General features: G+C 36.2%; 1 protein-coding gene and 1 long non-coding RNA gene across 4 annotated transcripts in view; one reads left to right on the forward strand and one right to left on the reverse strand.

Moving 5' to 3' along the window:
* ntrk3b (neurotrophic tyrosine kinase, receptor, type 3b) overlaps window positions 1-22,254 on the forward strand; it is a 139,891-nt gene that overhangs the window by 70,821 nt on the left and 46,816 nt on the right. For both annotated transcript variants that reach the window (XM_089129893.1, XM_039658949.2), the window contains exons 8-11: window positions 4,152-4,457; window positions 5,036-5,050; window positions 6,384-6,433; window positions 6,528-6,630. In XM_089129893.1, the coding sequence (XP_088986019.1) occupies window positions 4,152-4,457; window positions 5,036-5,050; window positions 6,384-6,433; window positions 6,528-6,630 (474 nt within the window). The remainder of the gene's footprint in view (window positions 1-4,151; window positions 4,458-5,035; window positions 5,051-6,383; window positions 6,434-6,527; window positions 6,631-22,254) is intronic.
* Window positions 21,963-22,254, reverse strand: part of LOC148998488 (uncharacterized) — a 114,896-nt gene continuing 114,604 nt past the window's right edge. For both annotated transcript variants that reach the window (XR_016168227.1, XR_016168229.1), the window contains one exon: window positions 21,963-22,098. This is a non-coding gene — a long non-coding RNA (uncharacterized LOC148998488). The remainder of the gene's footprint in view (window positions 22,099-22,254) is intronic.

Below are 22,254 nucleotides of genomic sequence, written 5' to 3' on the forward strand. Positions count from 1 at the left end.
ATTTTAAAATGAACTAGTTCAGTTCATAGTTCATACTTCAAACTAGTTCATTCTTAGTTCTTTTTTCCCGCATATGTTGCAAGCTTTTTTTATTTTTTTATTGCCACAGCCCATATCCAACCACAGACAACAATTATTTTATTGTTTAACCCTTATGCTGCATTAGGGACATTTTTGGTCTTTTGCAGTTTAATTTCTTTGACCATTTTGGCTGTTTTAATGCAAATGGTATGAAATTTGGCAAAATTGTGACTTGTAAAAAATGTGATCCCATTTTGCAAAATATGTATAACACACACTGTGCAGATCAAAAATGGCCCATTGAAACCCATTAAAACGTTGTTTAAATCTGAGGCTGTCAGTAATACATGAAACATGATTTTTGCACAAACATCCTTTCATTTTGAAGCAAAAGCATTATATTTGCATTATATTGTGTATTCCACCAGATGACGTCACTACATATTTATTCCCTATGGGTGGAAATGCACCTTATTTTAGGCAATAGGCAATGTTTAATAGGTGGCCATTTTTGGTCTCTAACGCGCTAAGTGGGATTTTTTGCAAAGTGGGACTGTGATAATCCAAATCTAAAGTTTTCTCTTTGCATTTAGTTTATTGAAAATAATTGAGTTTTTGTGTTTTTTCCGCTTATACAAATCGATGGTTTCGCAAACAAAACTGGTAATTAAAGGGTTAAAATCCTGAAATTTAATACATTTTTGGTAGTTATGATGAGGACTGATGCTGGTTAAAAGATTTAACTTGGTAAAAGTGGAAAATAATAATAATATATAATATTTTAGGCAATGTTTAATATGTGGCCATTTTTGGTCCTTAATGCACTAAACGGTGTTAAAAATCTAATGCAGCACAAGGGTTAAGTTAAGTTTGCACAGAAATGTATGATTTTTCCCATCCTCACCGACCTCGTCATAAGACTCGTTTAATTGATCATACGACGCCTCCTAGCTCGCTGCTTTGTCGACGGCGGCGGTGCAACACTGGTGCCTTGTGTTGCCAGACTGGGTGTTTTTTCGCTACATACAGTATTAAGTCATGTTTAAGTGTGTTTTGGCTTGGTTTTCGCCTGGAAGGCTCTATAGAAATCTGGCACCCTATTGAACGAGGTTAAACTGAGAGAGTGTGCCTTCACAGACACCAGAATGAATGCGTTCACAGTAAAGTTCATCAGGCAGTAATACAGTACGTTCAGTTCACGTTCGCCCAAAATATGAACGCGTTCAGGCACAACACTGGTTAATACATTAACTAATGTTAACAAATAAGACCTTACTGTAAAGTGTCACCAAAAGGATAATGTAAGAAATCGCAATTGGGTGCAGTCAGTGTCAACAAAGCCAAAAGGTGAGAAGTGCACCAGTTGAATTTTTTGCATTCTGATGAAAAGCTTTGGAATATGAGATGCACAGATGGGATGCACATCCCTCCTGTTGTCTTTCTCTCTCCTGGTGGGATTGCAGCAGGACTCCCTAAATGACAGGCCTCATGCAGCAGTCAGAGCAGACAGGCCGAGAGCAAGGTTGCTGCTGCATGCTGATTCTAAAACACATGTCATCTGTTTAGGCGGGATGTGTGCCGAGCCGCTCCACAGGAGAGATCTATCTCTAGTCTAGTCTCATCATTCAGCCAAGCACAAATCACTTCGGCGAGAGAAGGCAGCTGACAATAATGATGCGTTCTCATTTGAATGACAAACAAACGCGCAGTGTCGGACAAGACATTTGCATGTGGTTTACCTTTGAATAGTGCGCAATAATATACAGTCTGTGACAGCACGATTACGAGATGTCCCTCTGTCAAATTTATGCTCTGTCCATTTTTCATCTAAAATCCAATTTATAAAGTCAAGATTTACTGGTTCTGCTTGTTACTTGACAGCAACTCCATTGTTACGAAATCTACACATTTCACCTCAGAAGTCTTTGAGTCTCTTATATTAAAGGAATGGAAACTTGGATTAAAGTAGTAGAATATTTACTCACTCGCAGCTTTGTTGTTGTAGTCACTCTCATTTTATTATATCTGTGTGACTGACTCATAAAATAAGCTGAATGTATGACATGCTGTTTTCTATACAATGAAAGTGAATAGAGATTTATACACACAGGCTTCTTATAAGTTGTACTGTACACCAGGGGTGTTGCTAGACATAAAGCTGTGGGGCACAGGTCCCCTATGGTTTGTCAGAGATAGCAACAGTAACTAAGGAGGGCGGGGCTTACCGATAGGTCAATTGAATATAAATTTCGTATCCGAAAGAATGAGTCATTGTTATAACACACAAATCAAAGACAGTTGAACAGAACACAACAATGTAACCCTGCTGTACACTATATTTATCTGAAGTAATTTAAAGGAGTAGTTCACTTTTAAAAAATAACTTTTGCTGATAATTTTACTCACCCCCATGTCACCCATGTCATGTTTTCTTCAGTCGAAAAGAAATTAAGGTGTTTGATGAAAACATTCCAGCATTTGTCTCCATATAATGGACATCAATGGGAACCAAACGGTTCAGGTCCAAAAGACAGTTTCAGTGCAAACTACAAACTGTTGAAAGGGTTTTAAACGATTCCAGACGATGAATAAGTCTTATCAAGCGAAACGATCACTCATTAAAAAAAAAGTTTAAGTTTTATAAGCTCAAATGGTCGCCTTTCTCTGTTTGTGACTCTCCTGTTCGAATTCGTTCATCAAAATGAACAAATCTTTTTTCGTGTCATTTGGTTGATTCAATGAACGAAATGAACAAATTGACTCAATTATAAAACAAATATTCATCGTCTGGTGTCGTTTAAAGCCCTTTGAACAGTTTGCAGTTTGCACTGAAACTGTCTTTTGGACCTTGAACTGTTTGGTTCCCATTGAAGTTCATTCTATGGAGAAAAATCCTGGAATGTTTTCATCAAAAACCTTAATTTCTTTTCGACTGAAGAAAGAATGACATGGATATCTTGGATAACATGGGGGTTTATCAGCAAAAGTTTTTTTAAAAGTGAACTACTCCTTTAATCGCTTTGTGTGGTGAACAAACTGCAATTATAAAGTTGCTTTCACTGAGAATTTTCCTGTCTTCCCTTCAAATCTAAATTGCAGTCAGGGATGGGCAACAATTAATGGCATTCAAAATAAAAGTTTGTGTTTACAAAATATATGTGTGTGTACTGTGTATAATTAATTTCTATATATAAATACCCACACATGCATGTATATATTTAAGAAAAATGTGGTATTAATATATCAAATATTTATATTTATATATACTATTAATTGTGAATAAATATATATATAAAATATATACATGCACATATTTCTTAAATATATACATGCATGTATGGGTATTTATATATACAAATTAATTATACACACTACACATATATATATATATATATATATATATATATATATATATATATATATATATATATATTTATTTATTATGTAAACACAAACTTTTATTTTGGATGCGATTAATCGCGATTAATCGTTGCCCATCCCTAGTCAGCATGTCACGATCTGTCACCTGACAAATGAGAACCAGCATTTTTTAGTGTCAGCAAAATATAGTGCTTCAAATGAAAATCAAAGTCCATAGTGCACATCCAACAAATTTAGGCTCTGTTCAAACTGCACCCGATTCTGATCTGTCTTTTTACATCTGACATTATCTGCTCATACTGTCATTCTACATGGTAACGAAATCAGATCAGCTTGGTGCCATAGTGGTGATGCCAGAGATATAAGACAGTCATGGTGGAAAGATATCTGGCTTCTGCTCGTGTCTATAAATAGCATCTCAACACAGTGTTGAAGTTGGAGGAATAAAATGCATATATACATTTTATTTATAACAATTTATAACTGTTTTCTATTTGAATATATTTGAAAATATTTTCAGCATAATTACTGCATTTCATTTCGGCTTTATTGTGCATTATACAGTGCACATGTTGCATCCTACCTAATAAAAGGCAAAGAAAGAACAATTATGTGCATTTCATTGTAGATTGCATGCCTTGCTTTTAGTATTCTTCCCTTTGCCTGCCAGCAGATTACCACAGGTGGGAGATCTGTATTTCACTGATTCTGTCCTTTATCTGTTCCTATTTGTTCTCTTCTCATATCAGTTCCGCCAGTAATCCTGAAGCTGGACGAGCCGGAACGGCGCCATCACACCTGCATCGAGTTCACCGTGAGGGGCTATCCCCATCCCACACTGCGCTGGTTCCACAAGGATCTTGAGATCCAGCAGAGCGAATACATCCGCATGGAGATGGAGTACTACCAAGATTACTTGGAAGGCTGCTTGACTTTTGAGAACCCAACGCATTACGACAATGGATACTACAGCCTAGTAGCCACTAACTCCCTTGGGTCAGTTACCAAAACCGTCCACGGCTATTTCCTCGAGCCACCGTTCAGTGAGGATGACGGTAAGTCTGCACAATGTAATTTATCATTTATCACAAGGTATGAATTTGCTCTGATTTTATTCTGATACACCCTTATATGTGTATATATACAGAACCTGCCCAAAGTTTGTTTTTAAGAGAAGTCTCTTATGCTCACCAAGTCTGCATTTATTTCATCCAAAATAAAACAGCAATGTTGTTCAAATATTATTACAATTCAAAATAACAGTTTTCTATTTTAATACGTTTTTTAAAAAAATATTATTTATTCCTGTGATCAAAGCTGAATTTTCAGCTTTTCAAATTTAATAAATGTTGTTCATTGAACCATCTACTAGTCAAAGCATCCTGAAAAAATGTGTCGCCATTACCACAAAAATGTTAAGCAGAAAAACTGTTTTCAGCATTGATAATAATAATAAGAAGAATTGTTACTGAGTACCAAATCAGCATATTAGAATGATTTCTGAAGGATCATGTGACACTGAAGACTGTAGTAATGTTGAAAACTATATATATATATATATATATATATGAACCATTTAATGTTCTGTATTTACAACATTTTCCTTTTTTTTCTCCCCTTGCTGTTCTTTTAGGAATAATTGAGTACAGTAAGTGCCTCTCTTTTTGACATAATTCATATGAACAGATAGAAAAATATTGGTCACATCTCATGTCCTTGTTCTGGCTTGGTCAAAACATAAGAAATATTTAGTTTCAGATACTCTATAATCTTTGATCTTAAATACAGCATTGAAGGAATTGATAAGAAAAGATACATTTTCAAGAGTTATCTCATACACTAAGTCTTCTCAAGTGCACCCAAAACACAGAACTTATCAAACAAGAATGTATTATGTAGTAATTGTGCACCAATACTTGAAGACTTCTTTATTGTCTGGTGTCTGTAATAGAGGACACACTTAAAGACAGTTCACTGAGATAAACGGAAGAATAGCCCTCATGAATCCCAGCATATATTGGACACGTATACAAGCTCCATGCATTAAGAGACCACCAGGATGGCATAATTGTTTTTAAATCGGAGGACGGCTCATGCTTTGGGTGTATGATGTGAGCCCTGCTGTACCTCTGCCATTACGACTCAATTAAATGGCAATTCCTCGCTGACACTTGTGAACGAGCCACACAGGTTGAGACAAAACCCTCTCTTACTAATCAATGTGGCTTTCAGGCAGCATCATAAATGTAGCCAAGAAGCGACATGAAAATAAGGAACAGAAAGTTTTCAATATATACAGTAGGGGGGAGCAGGGATAGTTGTGATAGAGGGACATTGACACAGGGCTGAATAGTTATTGAGTCAAAAGTCTAATTAATTTAGATTTATTTAATTAGGATATTATGAAGCTATGAATCACACTGTGATGCATTACGTTGAGAGTACTTTTTATATACATTTCCATTCAATTCAAGTTTATTTGTATAGTGCTTTTCACAATACAATTGTATTGTTTCAAAGCAGCTTTACAGAAAGTGCATTTCAGAAATGTGCATAGAAAAGTACAGTATAAAGATTTTATGAATAATTTATTAATTATAATATATATTGGCCCAAACAATGGTTTGATTTTCAGACCACATTTCAAAAGTAAACAGAGACTAAACAGAGTTTAGTGTTATTTTTGTATATTTTTTTTAAATATTATAGTATTTATTAACATTTTAAATTATATTTATATTTTAGTTTAATTTTAGTACTTAGTGATTTTATGTGCTATTGTTTAATAGTTCAGTAATTTTAGTCATACAACTTAAAATTGTTTTATTTCAGTTGATAAGGCAACACTTCTAATTTTCATGCAAAACTATATTAGAATTAAATTCAGCTTTATTTCAATTAACGAAAACAGTTTTCATAGTTTTAGTTGATTTTATAATGCTACATCCTCAATTGTGCAATGTCATTTCTATTTCCTGTAGCTCCAACAGCTGAAGATGAGGCAAAGAGACCTGAAGAAGATTCATTCGGAGTAAGTTGTCCTTTCTGTTCTCCTATAACGTCGATTGTGCTTTTCAGCAGACGTTGCTGTGTCATTGACAGCTTTATTGCTTTTTCCCCTGTAGATGTCGATTGCTGTTGGTCTGGCTGGCTTCGGCTGCGTCTTCCTCATTGTGATTTTCGTCCTCATCAACAAATACAGCCGACGTAACAAATTTGGGATAAAAGGTACGAATAGATTATTCTGGTAGATTTTCTTCATGTTGAAATCCTTAAAGGCAACATTGATGGATATTTACAAAGGATTTTTCCATAGAGAATTGATTGGATCATAAAAAGTGGTCTTTGTACGACAGGTGCTTGGAAAGTAAGAGGTGGAGACGGATGAAAAGGAAAGTCAGTTTAGAGCAAGCTAATACGTTTTGGTAAAAGATTATAAAGGCAAACATTTGTGTCTTAATGTGTCTTCAAGTAAAAAGGGTCCATTTTGATTTAATGTTGATTTTTATTCCCAGTGGCAAAAAGAGAGAGAGAAAAAAAAAAACGAACAAGAAAATCACCCCTTCTTGAAGCAACACAATAGATTTCCTCGGTCTTTCAGTTGTCAATCATTTCGGTAACATAATAGTTCTCGGCTTTGGTTTTGGGCTATGTTTAGTGCCTGCTTTTAAACAGTGGTCTGGCACATCGTGAGTCAGATAGTGTTTGGTTTGTGCTGTGTGGGTTTATGTGAATAGAATTTGAGTTGAATGCATCCTCCAGTCTCAGACCTTGGGGAGGCAGTTGGCGGAAATGCCTGTGAGTCTTTCTTTGGTTAGCTTGACTTCCTCTGCTAATATTCTAGTTTATATTACGTTGGTTCAAGTGTTTTCAGAGTTTGTTGTAGGGTTGGGCAGTACCATCAAAAAAATAAATAAAAAAGACATATGATGATGTGACAACAAATGGAAGGTACTTTTCTTTGTAACTAAAGTCGAACATAATGTAAATTGATTTTGCATTGATGGCAATGGTATTTTTTTATATTAATCATTAGGGCTGGGTAATAAATATCGATTTCTCGATATTAATCGATTCTCATTTTTACGAACCGATATCAATTCTTAAATCTCAAGAATCGATTAGTCATCCTGTTTCACTTGAATGAATAGATCATTGTATCGCGGCTGCACGCATCCAAAAAAAATCGCAATAATCTTTGTCCTTTGATACTATTGATATGAAACAAAGTCTCAATTTTCAAATTACGTCCATTTTCTTTAGAAATTCAAAAACATAAATAGCGTTTTGGCGCTGTGGCGTGAGATTGCTCTGGAGAAGCAGCAGCGCTGATCTCTCTTCCGGCTTAATAATACCAGTTACAGCGCCAAATAAACATGAATGAGCATCTGAAAGTGTGTTAAAAGATAGAGTACAACTTATCGAAATCCGTATCATGTCACATTGATTCACTCAATCAGCGTTTCAACCGTGGAAAGACGTCAGTTAAACAGCTTGTAATCAATGTCATGGATCGTCATATTTACCTCAGAAAATCCACAAAAACTCGTTAGTCCACACTCGTTAGTGTTCTTCAATATTTAATGCATATTTGAATAAATCTGGCAAGTTTTTATGACGGCCACCATTTAAATGTTTATATTTCATATAATCTTCTTATTATAAAAATAAATAAAAGTGTAAGTTTAAGTGTTTGTGTAGCTACAAAACAGTTCATTATTACCTTCATATTCGGCTAATGAAGCCTATAGGCTACAACTAGACTCCCATAATTTACAGCATTTAAGAGATTTGATTCCCTTGATAAAAATTGTCATTTATTGTAACTGATATCCAAAATAATCGATATTGAATCGAATTGAATCGTAATCGAATCGAATTGCAAGCTTGTGAATCGAAATCGAATCGAATTGTGAAATTTGTCTCAATACCCAGCTCTATTAATCATATTATTCAAGTTATGAAGTTCAACCAAAAATACAATTCTTGTCATCATTTACTCACCCTCATGTTGTTCCAAACCTATATAGGCCTCTGACAACATTTCAATCATGTTTTGCCATCCAAATAATGGAAACTATATTGCTATTATATTATATCCAACTATAACCATCACAGTTATATTCTTCTCCCAGCATTGACCTCGAATAATGACTGTGTGTCTGAGGCAATATGTCAAAGAGCAAACAAATGACACAAATTGATTTTGTTTCCCATTCCCATTGCAGACCTCATATCCATCTTCGCTTTTTAAAGATTGTGCCCCTAAACCAATAAAATCACGTTGGTCTATGCATGACCCTCTTGACCCTCAAGACTCGCTGCTCTTTTCTCATATACTGTATGTATAACAGGAAAATCTTCCTGTGAGAGACCGAGAATAGGAGCTTCGTTCAATCCGAGAGGAACGGCTCATTTTGTCACACGCTTATTGGCAAGGTTGAAGAGGCATAATAGGCTTGACTCTCAAAGTGTGACGTCAATACAAGCCCTTTTCAGAACGCTGGCCTTCCCACAATACACCACTTCTACTGTTTTTCTCTTCAAATCAGCTGGAGGTCTTAGACAGCCATTACCTCAGATTGAGCTGTATTGGATTTTTGCCTCACTCAATCATTCTGGAGGCTTTTTTTGCAGTTGGAGTTTGATCACAGACTACTTTGGAGCCGTAAAATCAGATTTTGTGTCTGTGTGTGTGTGTGTGTGTTTTCCTTGCTTTCTGTGTTTGGACCTCTAGATTGCTATGAAATCATCAGATCATAAATGGATGTTGTGCTGCAAAAACGTCCGATTGATTTCGCTTGCCTTTCAGGGCACTTCTGCAATTGGTAAAGCTTTATAATCTGGCTGTCTTCACTTATGTGTTTGGTTGAAATTTCAAGTTTGTACAGTGGTAAAACTCGAGAGAGGTATAATTTTTGCGTATTCTTATTTTAAAACCCTTATCAAGTTATTCCTGGTTTTCGAACCATATACAACCACTATCGCTGGTAAATGATTCTCACATCCTTGTATTTATCAACTACTGTTGAAATAAGTGTTTTCAGTGTAAGGGGCAGCTTGATAACATCTTGTCTATGTTAAACGTTCATAGATTTAAAAAGGAAGCTTTGGTCTTTGTTTGAACAATTTCCTGGTTTTGTGGAGTGTAACCTCTGTTAATCAGTTCCTGTCCTCTATCAATCAAAATGCCAATAAGAGAATAATTGATTTCAATTACTGAGAAGAAAGTACACAGGAAATGTTGTTTTCAAGCATTTCTTTTTACAACATTTCCGCTGGGGATATTTAAGATGTTTTATTGAATTGAGTTCCATATAATGCATTAATTTCCTGTCTCAGGACATGATTTTGTTTTTAAAGAGAGCTTCAGGCTTGTGTCTTTACTAGTCATTGTTTTATCTGAATTATAATCAGACATTTTGTCCAGCCTCAGATCTGTAATATAATCATCTTGCTTCATCCATGATATAGAAGGAACATTGCAAATGCATCGGATCTGATTGTGTGACATGGTTGTGTGTAAATGTGCGCATAACGCAACCAGAAATATTGATCCATAAATTAAAAAAAAATAACCCAAAAACAACTGACAAAAGAAGAGTAAAAGAACTGTAATGTGTCCTGTTCAAATGACTAATTTACGTCACTTAAAAACACACAATTATGCCAAAATGCCTTTTTTTGTCGAGTATCAAGCACAGTTAAATGATTTAAATGAAGTCTTAAATGTATGTAAAGAGTTATGAGGAAATAGGATGTTTGTGAGATCCGCGACATGTGCTCACGTCTTAAAGTGACAGCAGCCTATTAAACCTGCTGCTGTGATGTGTCATTAATGATAATCAAAGAAAAAAAAAGACAGGAAAAAATGAAAGTATACGTATTAATCTGTTTAATTTAGAATTTATGCAGTGAATACTGAGAATTGTTTGCTAACTTTAATCAATTTCTGTTTACATCATACGTGATAGACCTACCTAAAAATCTTAAAGCAGTGTTTACAAGGTTGCATGGGTCAAAAACAATCAAAACAATAACTTGTGCATTTTTACAGTGCAAGTAAAAATCTGAACTGGTCTGATTGGGCCTAAAGAAAAAATTGAGCTCTGATATATTGAAGGGCACAGGTAAATGTGACATTTATTATAGTTGGTTAGTTGGTTTATGTGACGATTGTTTTAAGTTAACATAATTAAAATTTGTTATATTATTTAAAGCCTAATAAGTGTAAAAAGGGGGGAAAAGATCGCTTTCAATTATACTGTAATGCTTCATGCCTATATGGCTAAACCAGAGAAAATGTTTTATTTCATAGAGACATCAGTAGCATTGGTATTGGCCTTCATTCATAAAAAATATCAATTAAACAAATATTTATGTTGTTTCTGCGAGAGATTAAATTAAATTTGTAGATTAAATGTGAAACTATTACAAAATAAATTGACATACACATACATATGTCACACACAAATTTATGTCATGACCCCTTTAGATTCTGCATAAAAAAGCTGCATTGCTGCATGTGCGCATTTTTAAAGAGCGTAAGGACACATTTGCATTGAGTGAGTTTGTGCAGAAAGTGCTTATATGTAGATGTTTTGGACGGGTATTATGGTAATTACTAACTGTGGGTATGTGCTACGGCATTAAGAATAATCCGGAATCATCAGGATATGATGCCGCGCTCTAGGGCTTCTGTTTTTAATAAATAATACATCCCAAATAACAAATAATATTACATTTAAAAGTTAAAATATACTTTCACTTTTTATGCAACACTGCAAACCAAAAAGCTTTGATGTCAGGGATGCGTTCATCCTACATTGTACAACTCATTGTAAAGTATAACAAAATGTATTATGCTCACGAAAAGGCAGCATTTATTATTTGATTAAAAACGGTAAAAATGGTAATAATTGAGAAATATTACAATTTAAAATAATTTTTCATAAATTTTCAAATGTAATTTATTTCTGATGCAAAGCTGTACTTTCAGCATCATTACTCCAGTCTTCAGTGTCACATGACCCTTCAGAAATCATTCTGCTCAAGAAAGATTTATTATTATTATCAATGTTGGAAAAAGTTGTGCTGCTTAATATTTTTGTGGAAACCATGGTGCATTTATATAAACGTCATTTATTTGACATGGAAATCTTATGCAACACGATAATAGTATAACTGCCATTTGTAAACAATTTAATGCAAGGGGTGAATAAAACGAATGATTTCTTTTACAAAAATTGTACTAACTGCAAACTAATTATCTAGAGTGCTTGGTTACATCCTAATGTCACCATCAGACATCTGAAATGGCATGAGATATGCTTTTTTGCCCAATATTGGGAAGAAAGACTATTGAGTCTCAATTGACTATTGAGAAGAATATTGAGTTATGATGACAGTGACACATGATCTTAACATCCCTAACTGCATGTGACGGGGTTTATTTTAGCTTCACCGCAAAAACCCTCCCCTTTGCTTCCCCTCCATGCTCTTTGGCCTGATAGCTCACCTGCCTATTAAGATCTTATCATCGCTGTCACAAGGGCTTAAACCTTCCTCGGCTACATTACCGCACCAAGCCAAGGGCTGTTTAGCACACATCATCAAACCCACAGATTTCACGCCTGACTGACTCACCTTGCCCCAGCGAATGAAGCAGTCAATAGAGTCACACACGTAGAACAACAGCTCACATGTAAAGACACCCACAAACATGTCCGAAACAACCCTGACGCGCAGTTTCTTTGAATGACGGCTGTACAAAACACACTAAGCTGCCGCTGATATGGAACAATAACCATTTTCTAATGTCAAAACCAAACCAAGAAACAGCTGCCCTTTTTTTACCCATCCTTGAAAGTGAAACAGGGTCATTCAGCTCCATTTTTCAATTCTGAAAAGCACTTCACTCCATTATGATTGGGGTTTAAAAGGATACTTTTCACATTGAAGTAATACACTGTGCTTTTTCAAGCGCATTCCTGCCCTACCAGCGACCAAACACGTATCTGTAATCACATCATTTTGGTAATAAAAATGAACACATGCCCCTCTTGAGATGGAAAACACCTCTGTTCCAAAAAATCCTTGCTCATATCTTATTTTATCATTGTTTCAGGTTCATTTGTTCCTTAAGTGCTCCCTAGCTCACACAATGCCCATTATGAACCCATTATGCCTGACTATAGGAGTATTGGATATTGTAAATGGTGTTTGCTAAGGCATTTGAACAAACCTGAAACCCTAAATATTCAACTTTGACATATTATTGATCCTGCACCGTTTGCTCTACAGACATGAATGATACTGTAACTCAAATTGTGTGGCTTAGTGAGGAAAGATGCGTTATTCCTTCTTTTAAGTGATCAGGTAGTGAAAAACCTCATAGACTTGCATTGAAAGAGGGGTTTGAGCCATACTGTTTTTAACAACATAAAACATCATTTAAAATTGGACAGTGCGCAACCACCCAAAACATCCTATAGGCATCATGGATGTGAGCTGAGCTCACACTCACATGTGTTCCAGAAAATTGTAATTTCAGGGTTGTGCAAAATTCAGAATTGAATAATTGTCTAATTTCAGTTTAGATTATGGAATTTGAATTGAATTGCCACATAGGAAGTTGAACTGGAATTTGAATTGGGTTAGGGTTAAACAACAGGAAGAAGAATTCACTGAATTATTCAAAGAAATTCAACACAGGTGATGCATTATGGGTGATGAAGTGTTCTTCCACTAATGTATGTCCATCCATCTACAGTTTATCCATGCCTTTCTATCTGTCCACCATCAATCTATTAATATCCATCTATCTGTCTATTCTTCTGCCTTTCCATCCATCCATCCACCTGTCAGTCTATCCATGTCTTTCTATCTGTCCGTCTGTATCCATCTGCCAATCCATCCGTCTATTCATCTGTCTGTTCATCCATCCATCCATCCATTTTGTCTGTATATCCATCTGTCTGTCCATCCATCTCTTTTTATCCATCTATCCCTCTATGAACTGTCTGTCCATCAGTCCATCCATCCATATCCATCCATCAGTCTATGTATCCATCCAGCCGTCTGGCCATTCATCTATCACTCCATCCACCCAGCCATCTCTAGATATGTCTGTCTGTCCATCCATCTCTATATATCCTTCTATCCCTCTATCCAACTGTCTGTCCATCTATCTATATCCATCTGCCAGTCCATCTATCCATCCAGCCGTCTGGCCATTCATCTGTCACTCCATCCACCCAGCCATCTCTAAATATCCATCTGTCTGTCCATTCATCTCTATATATCCATCTATCCCTCTGTCCAACTCTCCGTTCATCTGTCCATCTATCTAGCCATGTGTCCTTCCATCCATCTCTATATATCCATCAGTCTATTAAACTGTCTATTTGCCCGTCCGTCTGTCCAACCATCCATCCATCACTTCTATATTAATATATCTCTATCTCTCACTCTATCCAGCTGTCTGTTTGTCCATCTATTTATCTATCCATTTGCCCGTCCATCTGTCTGTCTGTTATTTTTATTCAAAATTATTTTCAATTAATTTCAACTATGTTTCCTTTCTTTGGAATTACAATTGTGTGCCCCGTTTGTATCCTCAGTCTGAATTAAATTCAAGGTCAGGATTTTATAGCATAACCCTGGTAAAAATATTTTTTTTGTGTAGTATGGCAACATGACATCATGACTTTTGCGTAAACATATACGCCACTTTCGAGTCAGGTGGCGTGTCATCTCTAGGCATTTTGAGCTATCCGCCTGTATCCGCGTGTATGCGTATGTGTCTACGCCATTAACGTCCGCGTCATTCCGCGTGTCTGTACACGCAGTCAAATCTCCAGTCATAAATGCCATTAACCCCAGTGACGGTTAAGTTTAGGGATGGGGTTGAGGTAGGTCATATCTTTTTTTTACCTAGGATGGTAAGGGAACAGTCATACATGCCATTAACCCCAGTGACGGTTAGGTTTAGGGACGGGGTTGAGGTAAGTCATATATTTATATAACGTTAAGTCAATGGCGTTCATAAACACGCTGAAAGGCGATTATGCGTCTTGATAGCACGCCAAAAATGGAAATACGAATTGGCGTGTCATACACACGCTACTTCATGAGATCAGTCTGAGTATGGTCTGGGTTTGTGGTAACCTGTGGATTATTAGTATTAGTATTACATAGTAAAAACATTTAGCCTCTCAATGCTTTTAACCTGACAGAGACTGCCCATCTCAACTCTATTATATAGGGAATAGGAGACATTGATAAACACCCATTCTCTCCCTCTTAAGGCTGCATGAAATGGAGATGAAGGTGTGTGTCATGCATAGATGAAGGGTCATTATCGGCCCCCTAAAGGCAATGCACTAAATCAATTCCATGCCAGTGAAATGGCACAGTCCCTTTTGCATAACACCATTTAACATGATAGAAGCTGACGCGGTCTGGACATGCTTTGATAATAATTGGGGTGAGAACATGTAGATTATACAAAAAACATTGTGTGCCATTAACTACGAACTGGTGAGATGTAATTGTTGTAAAACTTTCAGTCCATTTAGTCCAAGGACAGAATTCTAATTAGTCATATTTCAATTATTTTAGGCTTGCGTTTCTGGATCATTCTATGTGAGGAGAAATATTCAGCTAAAACATGGCCCAGAAGAGAAAATTTGGATTAGATTAGAGCAAATGCTCCAGAATGAGTATTTCTAGTTATTGTGCTTGTCATTTTAAAACATTAATATTATAACTTGCTCTTCAAAACAGCTTTCATCATAATCACTTTGCTATATTTTTGTGAAAGGTTATTAACTGTAAGATGTAATGCAATCCAAAGTGTGCTGCAAAATATATAATGCATTATAAATAAGAAAAGACTCTTAAAATAGTCTCTGAATAATTTGTGGACATGTTGGAAAAATTCAACAGTGGTCAATCAGATAAAGTGGGCATCCAAATGGTGGTTGTGTGCTTTTGAAATATTTGGATGGTTTAATAAGTGTTTCAGTTCAATTGCTTTTTTTTTTTTAATTCTTAATGTTATCAATGTTGAGATACATCTTTGATGAATTGAAAGTTAAAAAGAACAGCATTTATTTGAAATATATATGTACTGTATATATGTATGCATTCATCCTGATTATCTACACTCTATATCCTATTCTTCCAAAGACTTTCTGTCTGACCTGCAATACATTTTTTGATAACATGGGGGCATTTTGTGCATTAACTTTAGCGGAACTGTCATTTATAATTGGCAATTTCTGTGATCGTCATGGTGTGTGGCCACGGTTGTCACAGGAGAGGGGGACGTGATAGTGAAGAGTGCTATAGAGATGGAGAAATCATTTCTTTTCCACGCCGAATCAAGACTGTGTTTCCCCCTCACCAGTGATCTGCGTCCATTGATAGATCATTTAATTTAATAGAGGCTCCACAATGCCTATAACAACAGTGTGAACCGTCGCAGTGCAGAATCACAGAGTCTGTGTTAGTATAAGGCTGGTTCACACGGGACCGGACGGGATTTTAAAATTGCTGGCCGATTTTCCAAACCTGAGAGACCCTACACACAGCGATAAAAAATCACGGGTCTAACAGTTTTGGTTGTACAGTGTGTGGTGCGCAGCCACACGGCAAAATCAACGCATCACACAAGAACCGATTTGACTCCCCGGCATCCCGAGCTAGGTAGGTCAGACGCAAAATCCCTCAAGATCAAACGTGACTTCAGAGTAAACAATCATGGTGGACGAAGAGGATGCAGTGGCGATAGTGTGTAGTTTGTTTTTTTGTTCCGGAAAAAACCGTCCACCGGACATTCTGGTGCGCTATACCGCCGGGCGCCGGCTGTTTTGATTTTGTTTCCCGCCAGTGCTTCCTCTACGCCTCGTCACCTCGCTTTCTGATTGGCTACATGCCACAGTTCACATGCTGCGTGCTCGTTCGTCCCCGGGGGACACACCACACACGAGGAGAAATTGGGCCAAAACAATCCACCATTTTGGATATCCCCGATTTGAGATGGGAGCGGTCCCGGGATTCTCAACACACCACAAATGGCAGGAATAGATCAGATTATTTTATGATAATCGGAGCATCCTTAAAGGATTAGTTCACTTTTGAAAAAACTTTTGCTGATAATTTACTCACCCCCATGTCATCCAAGATGTCCATGTCTTTCTTTCCTCAGTCGAAAAGAAATTAAGGTTTTTGATGAAAACATTCCAGGATTTTTCTCCTTATAATGGACTTCAATGGGAACCAGGTCCAACCGACAGTTAATAACAGTTTCAGATGCAGCTTCAAATGTCTTTAAACGACACCAAACGATGAATAAGGGTCTTATCATGCGAAACGATCGGTTATTTCAAAGCTTATTCCAAAAATATAACTTTTCTAAGGACAAATGCTAGCCTTGTAATATATTGTGAGGCGCGTTTGCAACGTCACGTAATTACGTTCAAAAGGTCACGGGCGACGTAGCCGGAAGTACAGAATCAAAATCGTCCGACATGGTTGTTTTACCTTTTAATTCCTTTTTTGTAAACGGCGTTTGAGTTAGTTTGCACGTTCAACCTATGCGTTCAACTTGTAAACACTCTGACTCTGTACTTCTGGCTACGTCGCCCGTGACCTTTTGAACGTAATTACGTATTACGTGACGTTGCAAACGCGCCTCACAGAATATAGCAAGGCTAGCATTTGTCCTTAGAAAAGTTACATTTTTGGAATAAGCTTTGAAATAAGCGATCGTTTCGCATGATAAGACCCTTATTCATCGTCTGGTGTCGTTTAAAGACATTTGAAGCTGCATCTGTAACTGTTATTAACTGTCGTTTGGACCTCAGTTGGACCTGGTTCCCATGGAAGTCCATTATAAGGAGAAAAATCCTGGAATGTTTTCATCAAAAACCTTAATTTCTTTTCGACTGAGGAAAGAAAGACATGGACATCTTGGATGACATGGGGGTGAGTAAATTATCAGCAAAAGTTTTTTCAAAAGTGAACTAATCCTTTAAGATTGTCGGAAGCGGTGTCGGAAAGACCACCTGCAATTCTGAATGCAGATATTGCATTAAAAAGATATATTATATTTAAATACTTTATATTATGTCAATGTAAGTCATTGGGAGATTTTCAAACTTTATTCTTTACTTTTTTTTAAAGTACAACTTGTAATTAAATATGGATTTTTATAATTATAAGTTTGAATGGAGCCTGTATGTTATGGGGTTTTATCTGACTTAATAATAGATCAAAGGAATATGAATACAATGTTTAAGCTGTCAAGCAGTGTAATTATAGAATACAATGCAACTTAGATGTACATTTTTTTACTTTTTTGCACAGAAATATGACTTATTGTTAGCAAAAAAATAATTATGTTGTATTGTAGCCATGGGAGGTCATGCATTACAGTGTTCTCTGTATTTTTTTTTTCTTCAGGCACATAACATGTAATTAGCAGCTGTCAAACATAGTTTTATGAGCATGCAGACTCAGTTTGTCTGGATATGAAAGTGTCCACGTTCAGAATCACTAGTGCGTATGATGATAAGTGTCAGACAACAATTTTAAAATAAACTAACACTTTTACTTAGCAAGGATGCATTAATTGATTAAAAGTGTGAAACATTTTTCATATTTTTCATTCTTGAGCATCATATTAGAATGATTTCTGAAGGATCATGTGACACTGAAGACTGGAATAATGATGCTGAAAATTCAGCTTTGCATCTCAGGAATAAATTTCATTTTTATACGTATTAAAATAGAAAACAATTATTTTAAACTGTAATAATATTTTACATTATTTCTGTTTTTACTGTATTTTTGATCAAATAACTGCAGCCTTGGTGAGAATAAGAGTCTTTCGAAAAATTGTGAAGATTTTTCCGACCCCAAAATTTGAAAGATTTTTTCAACTTTCGTACTTTACACTGTACGAAAAAAAATCACTCAAAAATTTCTTGTATATATTTCTGATTGAAATGAATTATATGTGGAATTTTTAAGTAGACAGGCTGAAATAGTTATATAGTTTATATAACTATAACTATATATATATATATATATATATAATTTTCTTGTAAAACCTACTCCAATAATCCTTAAAGTATTTTTTACACCGTAGAGAGCTATAGAGATATTTAATTCATGATAATGACAAAACAAGAAAAAAATAACAATAATGTGTGGCATCTTAGGGGTTTCAAAATTAATGACTGTAATTAGTCAGCACCCAAAAGGCCGAAGTTTCGATGAGTGTTCGCTTCTAAAAGACTTCTGTTCTCATGTCACAGCTTTTCTAACTTAATCTGTCTTAGTGCTGCTTTTCTGCTCCAGTGGGAACAAATGCAGCCAATTTTTACTCATTGAGCATGATAATTAGCAACAATTGTAAAAGTAATTTCCCAGATTAGGCAACCTCAACAGAGCAAGGCATGCCTATTAGCTTAAAGTCGGGTGCACACTGTATGATTCTTGCCACGATATTGTCTTCCGAGACTAAATTTGCAGGTCACATAGTGTGGCATGCTCACCAATGGCTGATTAATTGTCTTTGTGCTGAATCTTGTACATTCTGAGAAGCAATAAATGTAAAGGACAGTAAAAAAAAAAAAAATCCCCCAGTGTGCACCCGGTTTAAATTTAAAAATGAAGTGCATGGTGGCTCATTGAGTTAAGGCCATCTGACCAACAGGTACCTTCATGAGGTACCGTTTTATTTCATTAAAGAAAGTGAATTATATTGGACCTTTATCAGTAATACTCTAAATTCCAATTTCAAATGTATTGCTTTCATTGTAGATTATTTCATGGTGGCTGAAAGCAAGAAGGTTTGCTAGTTTGAGCCCAAGAAGATAAGAGCCATAAAGTATCACCATTGTGCCTTTGAGTAAAGCACTTAACCCCAGCTGCTCCAAGTGGATTGTTGCTGTAGTAAACATACTGTAGGTTGCTTTGGATAAAAGCATCTGTTAAATGAAATCATACCCGTCATTTTTGTTCACCAGGGTTAAATTTCTCTCCTGGCAGACAGGATAATTTCCGCAATTTATGGCGTATTGTGATAATATTGCATTGTGGGATCCTTGGCAACTCCCAAACCTTTTCTTTTTTTTCACCATATTTAGGTTCTCTGTTGAAGGCATGCGAAGAGGCACGTATCCCAGACATTAGTCAAAGACACAGTCATTCATTCAGTTGATCTGCTGGAGAAACACTTGTAGCCTTTGACTGTACATCTCAAAAACACCGTCTGCCATGTTCTGAGTACCAGCGTCATCCCTCAGAGAATGCGTCATGTTCACTGTAGATGAGTGGGCGAATGCAAATCAGTCTTATTTCCAGCGCTCCAGTGTTTGTTAAACAGCACAGAAATCACTGCGCTCTTAGAATCACACACTCCGAAAATAGTCTATAATCGTTTTAATCCCAGATGTGGGAGGAAGTTGCTTTTTTTTAAAGATCACAATTTGCTTTTGAAAAATGTCAGCACACACTGTGTGTTTGAGAACTTAAAGCTCTCATCTTCCTCTTATGTTGATCAAACAAAAGGAATATTCTTAGTTTCTGGGGTTTTTTTGTCTTTCACCTCAACCAAAGCAAATTCTAACAAGAGGGATAAATGTGACCAGGGACGTGCTGTGAGTTCCTCCGAGGCAGGGGCTCTAATGTTGAAAAAAAAAAAAATCATTAGAGCTGGGGGGATGCATCATATGGAAGCTTGTTTCCGCCACTGAATGAAAAATATAAAAGGTAATTGCGACTTTTTATCTCACAATTCGGACTTTTTTTCTCACAATTGTGAGTTTACTTCTCGCAATTCTGACATTATTTCTCAGAATTGCGAGATGGAAAGTCAGAATTGTGAGATATAAAGTCAGAATTGCGTGATATAAAGTCGCAAGTGCGAGATATAGTCAGAATTGCGTGATATGAAGTCAGAATTGCGAGATATGAAGTCAGAATTGCAAGTTATAAAGTCAGAATTGCGAGATATGAAGTCAGAATTGCGAGTTATAAAGTCAGAATTGCTAGATATAAAGTCGCAATTGCGTGTTATAAAGTCAGAAATGTATGATATAAAGTCAGAATTGTGAGATTTAAACTATTCTGAGGGGGAAAAAAGTTAGTCTTTTTTTCCCCTTAGAATTGGCCTAATAAGTCGCAATTGCGAGTTTATATCTCACAATTCTGAGAAAAGATGTCAGAATTTTGACATATAAACTCGCAATTATGAGTTATAAAGTCAGAATTGCGAGATGTAAACTCGCAATTGTGAGAAAAAAAGTCACACTTCTGTCTTTTTTTCTCAGAATTGCGACTTTATATCACACAATTCTGACTTTATATCTCCCAATTCTGACTTTATATCTTGCAATTCTGACTTTATAACACACAATTCTGACTTTATAACTCGCAATTGCGACTTTATATCACGCAATTCTGACTTTATAACACGCAATTCTGAGAAATAAAGTCAGAATTGTGAGATATAAACTCGCAATTGTGAGAAAAAAGTCAGAATTGTGAGAAAAAAAGTCAGAATTGTGAGATAAAAAGTCACACTTATTTATTATATTTTTTTATTCAGTGGCGGAAACAAGCTTCCATAGCATCACTATATACAGGTCCTTCTCAAAAAAATAGCATATTGTCATAAAGTTCATATCATTAATGATAAAAATTAAAAATTCATATATTTTAGATTCATTGCACACCAACTGAAATATTTCAGGTCTTTTATTGTTTTAATACTGATGATTTTGGCATACAGCTCATGAAAACCCAAAAAATTAGGGGGCCAAATAATGACAGTCCAACTGTGAATGCAGACACGATGGCTGGATTACACTGAGATCCGATCCGATAACATTCTGCTTAGAAACGCGTCTACACTTGTCCTTTCAATGTGGACACCATCTGGATACAGGTCGCATGTCAATGCCAAGTGTAAACTCAGCCTAGGAAGCTCAAACAAAGGACTTTTGGAGACAGTGTCAGAATCCCATCTGTCAGTCAAGTCCAAAGGAAGACACAAACCCGTAGCGACACGTTATGGTAACGAAATCTCAAGTCATCGACTGACAGCTGCATAAAAATAAAGTGAGCGATTCGTTCATTTTAGAATATGTATTACTTGTCCTATTTGGTCCAGACTCTGAGTGACAATCTAATTACCCCCTCTGGGACATGAGGTTTCTGGAAATCACTTAAAGAAAAAGCATGAATCATGTTGGATCCTCAAGAACTTGATGAACCAGACAAGTTAGTGTTTGCAGAACGGCAGCAACTTTAAGTGGCACAAAAAGCTGCCCACTAATGTTAATCACAGGCATTAGCAGACTGTCTTTCTGAGGACTATACTGCAATCACAGATGGAAACATCCTAAGCAAGAGATCCAGATATTTCTCTTGATTCATGTATGACTAAATTACTTCAAGGGCAGAATTGGAAAATCAGGAGAGCTTCAAAAACGTTCCTATCGTTCAGCAGCACACTGGTTACTGGAGGATATTCTGCCTCATGTAAGAAAGAAACTGAAAAGGTTATGGACGGAATTTATTGAAATTCTAACAAGAGCTGTTTGCTTTCTCTCAAACAGTGATAAGCCTCAGGCAGCATTCATTGCTCCAAAGCCCCCTCATTGAGTATTTATACGGCATCTGAAAGAGCAGGAATTAAGAAAACACAGTGTGAATGTTTGAAAACTGTAGGAATGATTTAAATGCATCAGATGCTATTCCCTTTGACTAAAGCATAACATTGAAGTTTGTCATTAGTGCTGGTTAGAATAATGCTGCTTCTCATAAAACTGTTAT

Source organism: Pimephales promelas, chromosome 1 (genome assembly GCF_988280905.1).
Source record: "Pimephales promelas chromosome 1, fPimPro1.hap1.1, whole genome shotgun sequence".
Taxonomy (NCBI): domain Eukaryota; kingdom Metazoa; phylum Chordata; class Actinopteri; order Cypriniformes; family Leuciscidae; genus Pimephales; species Pimephales promelas.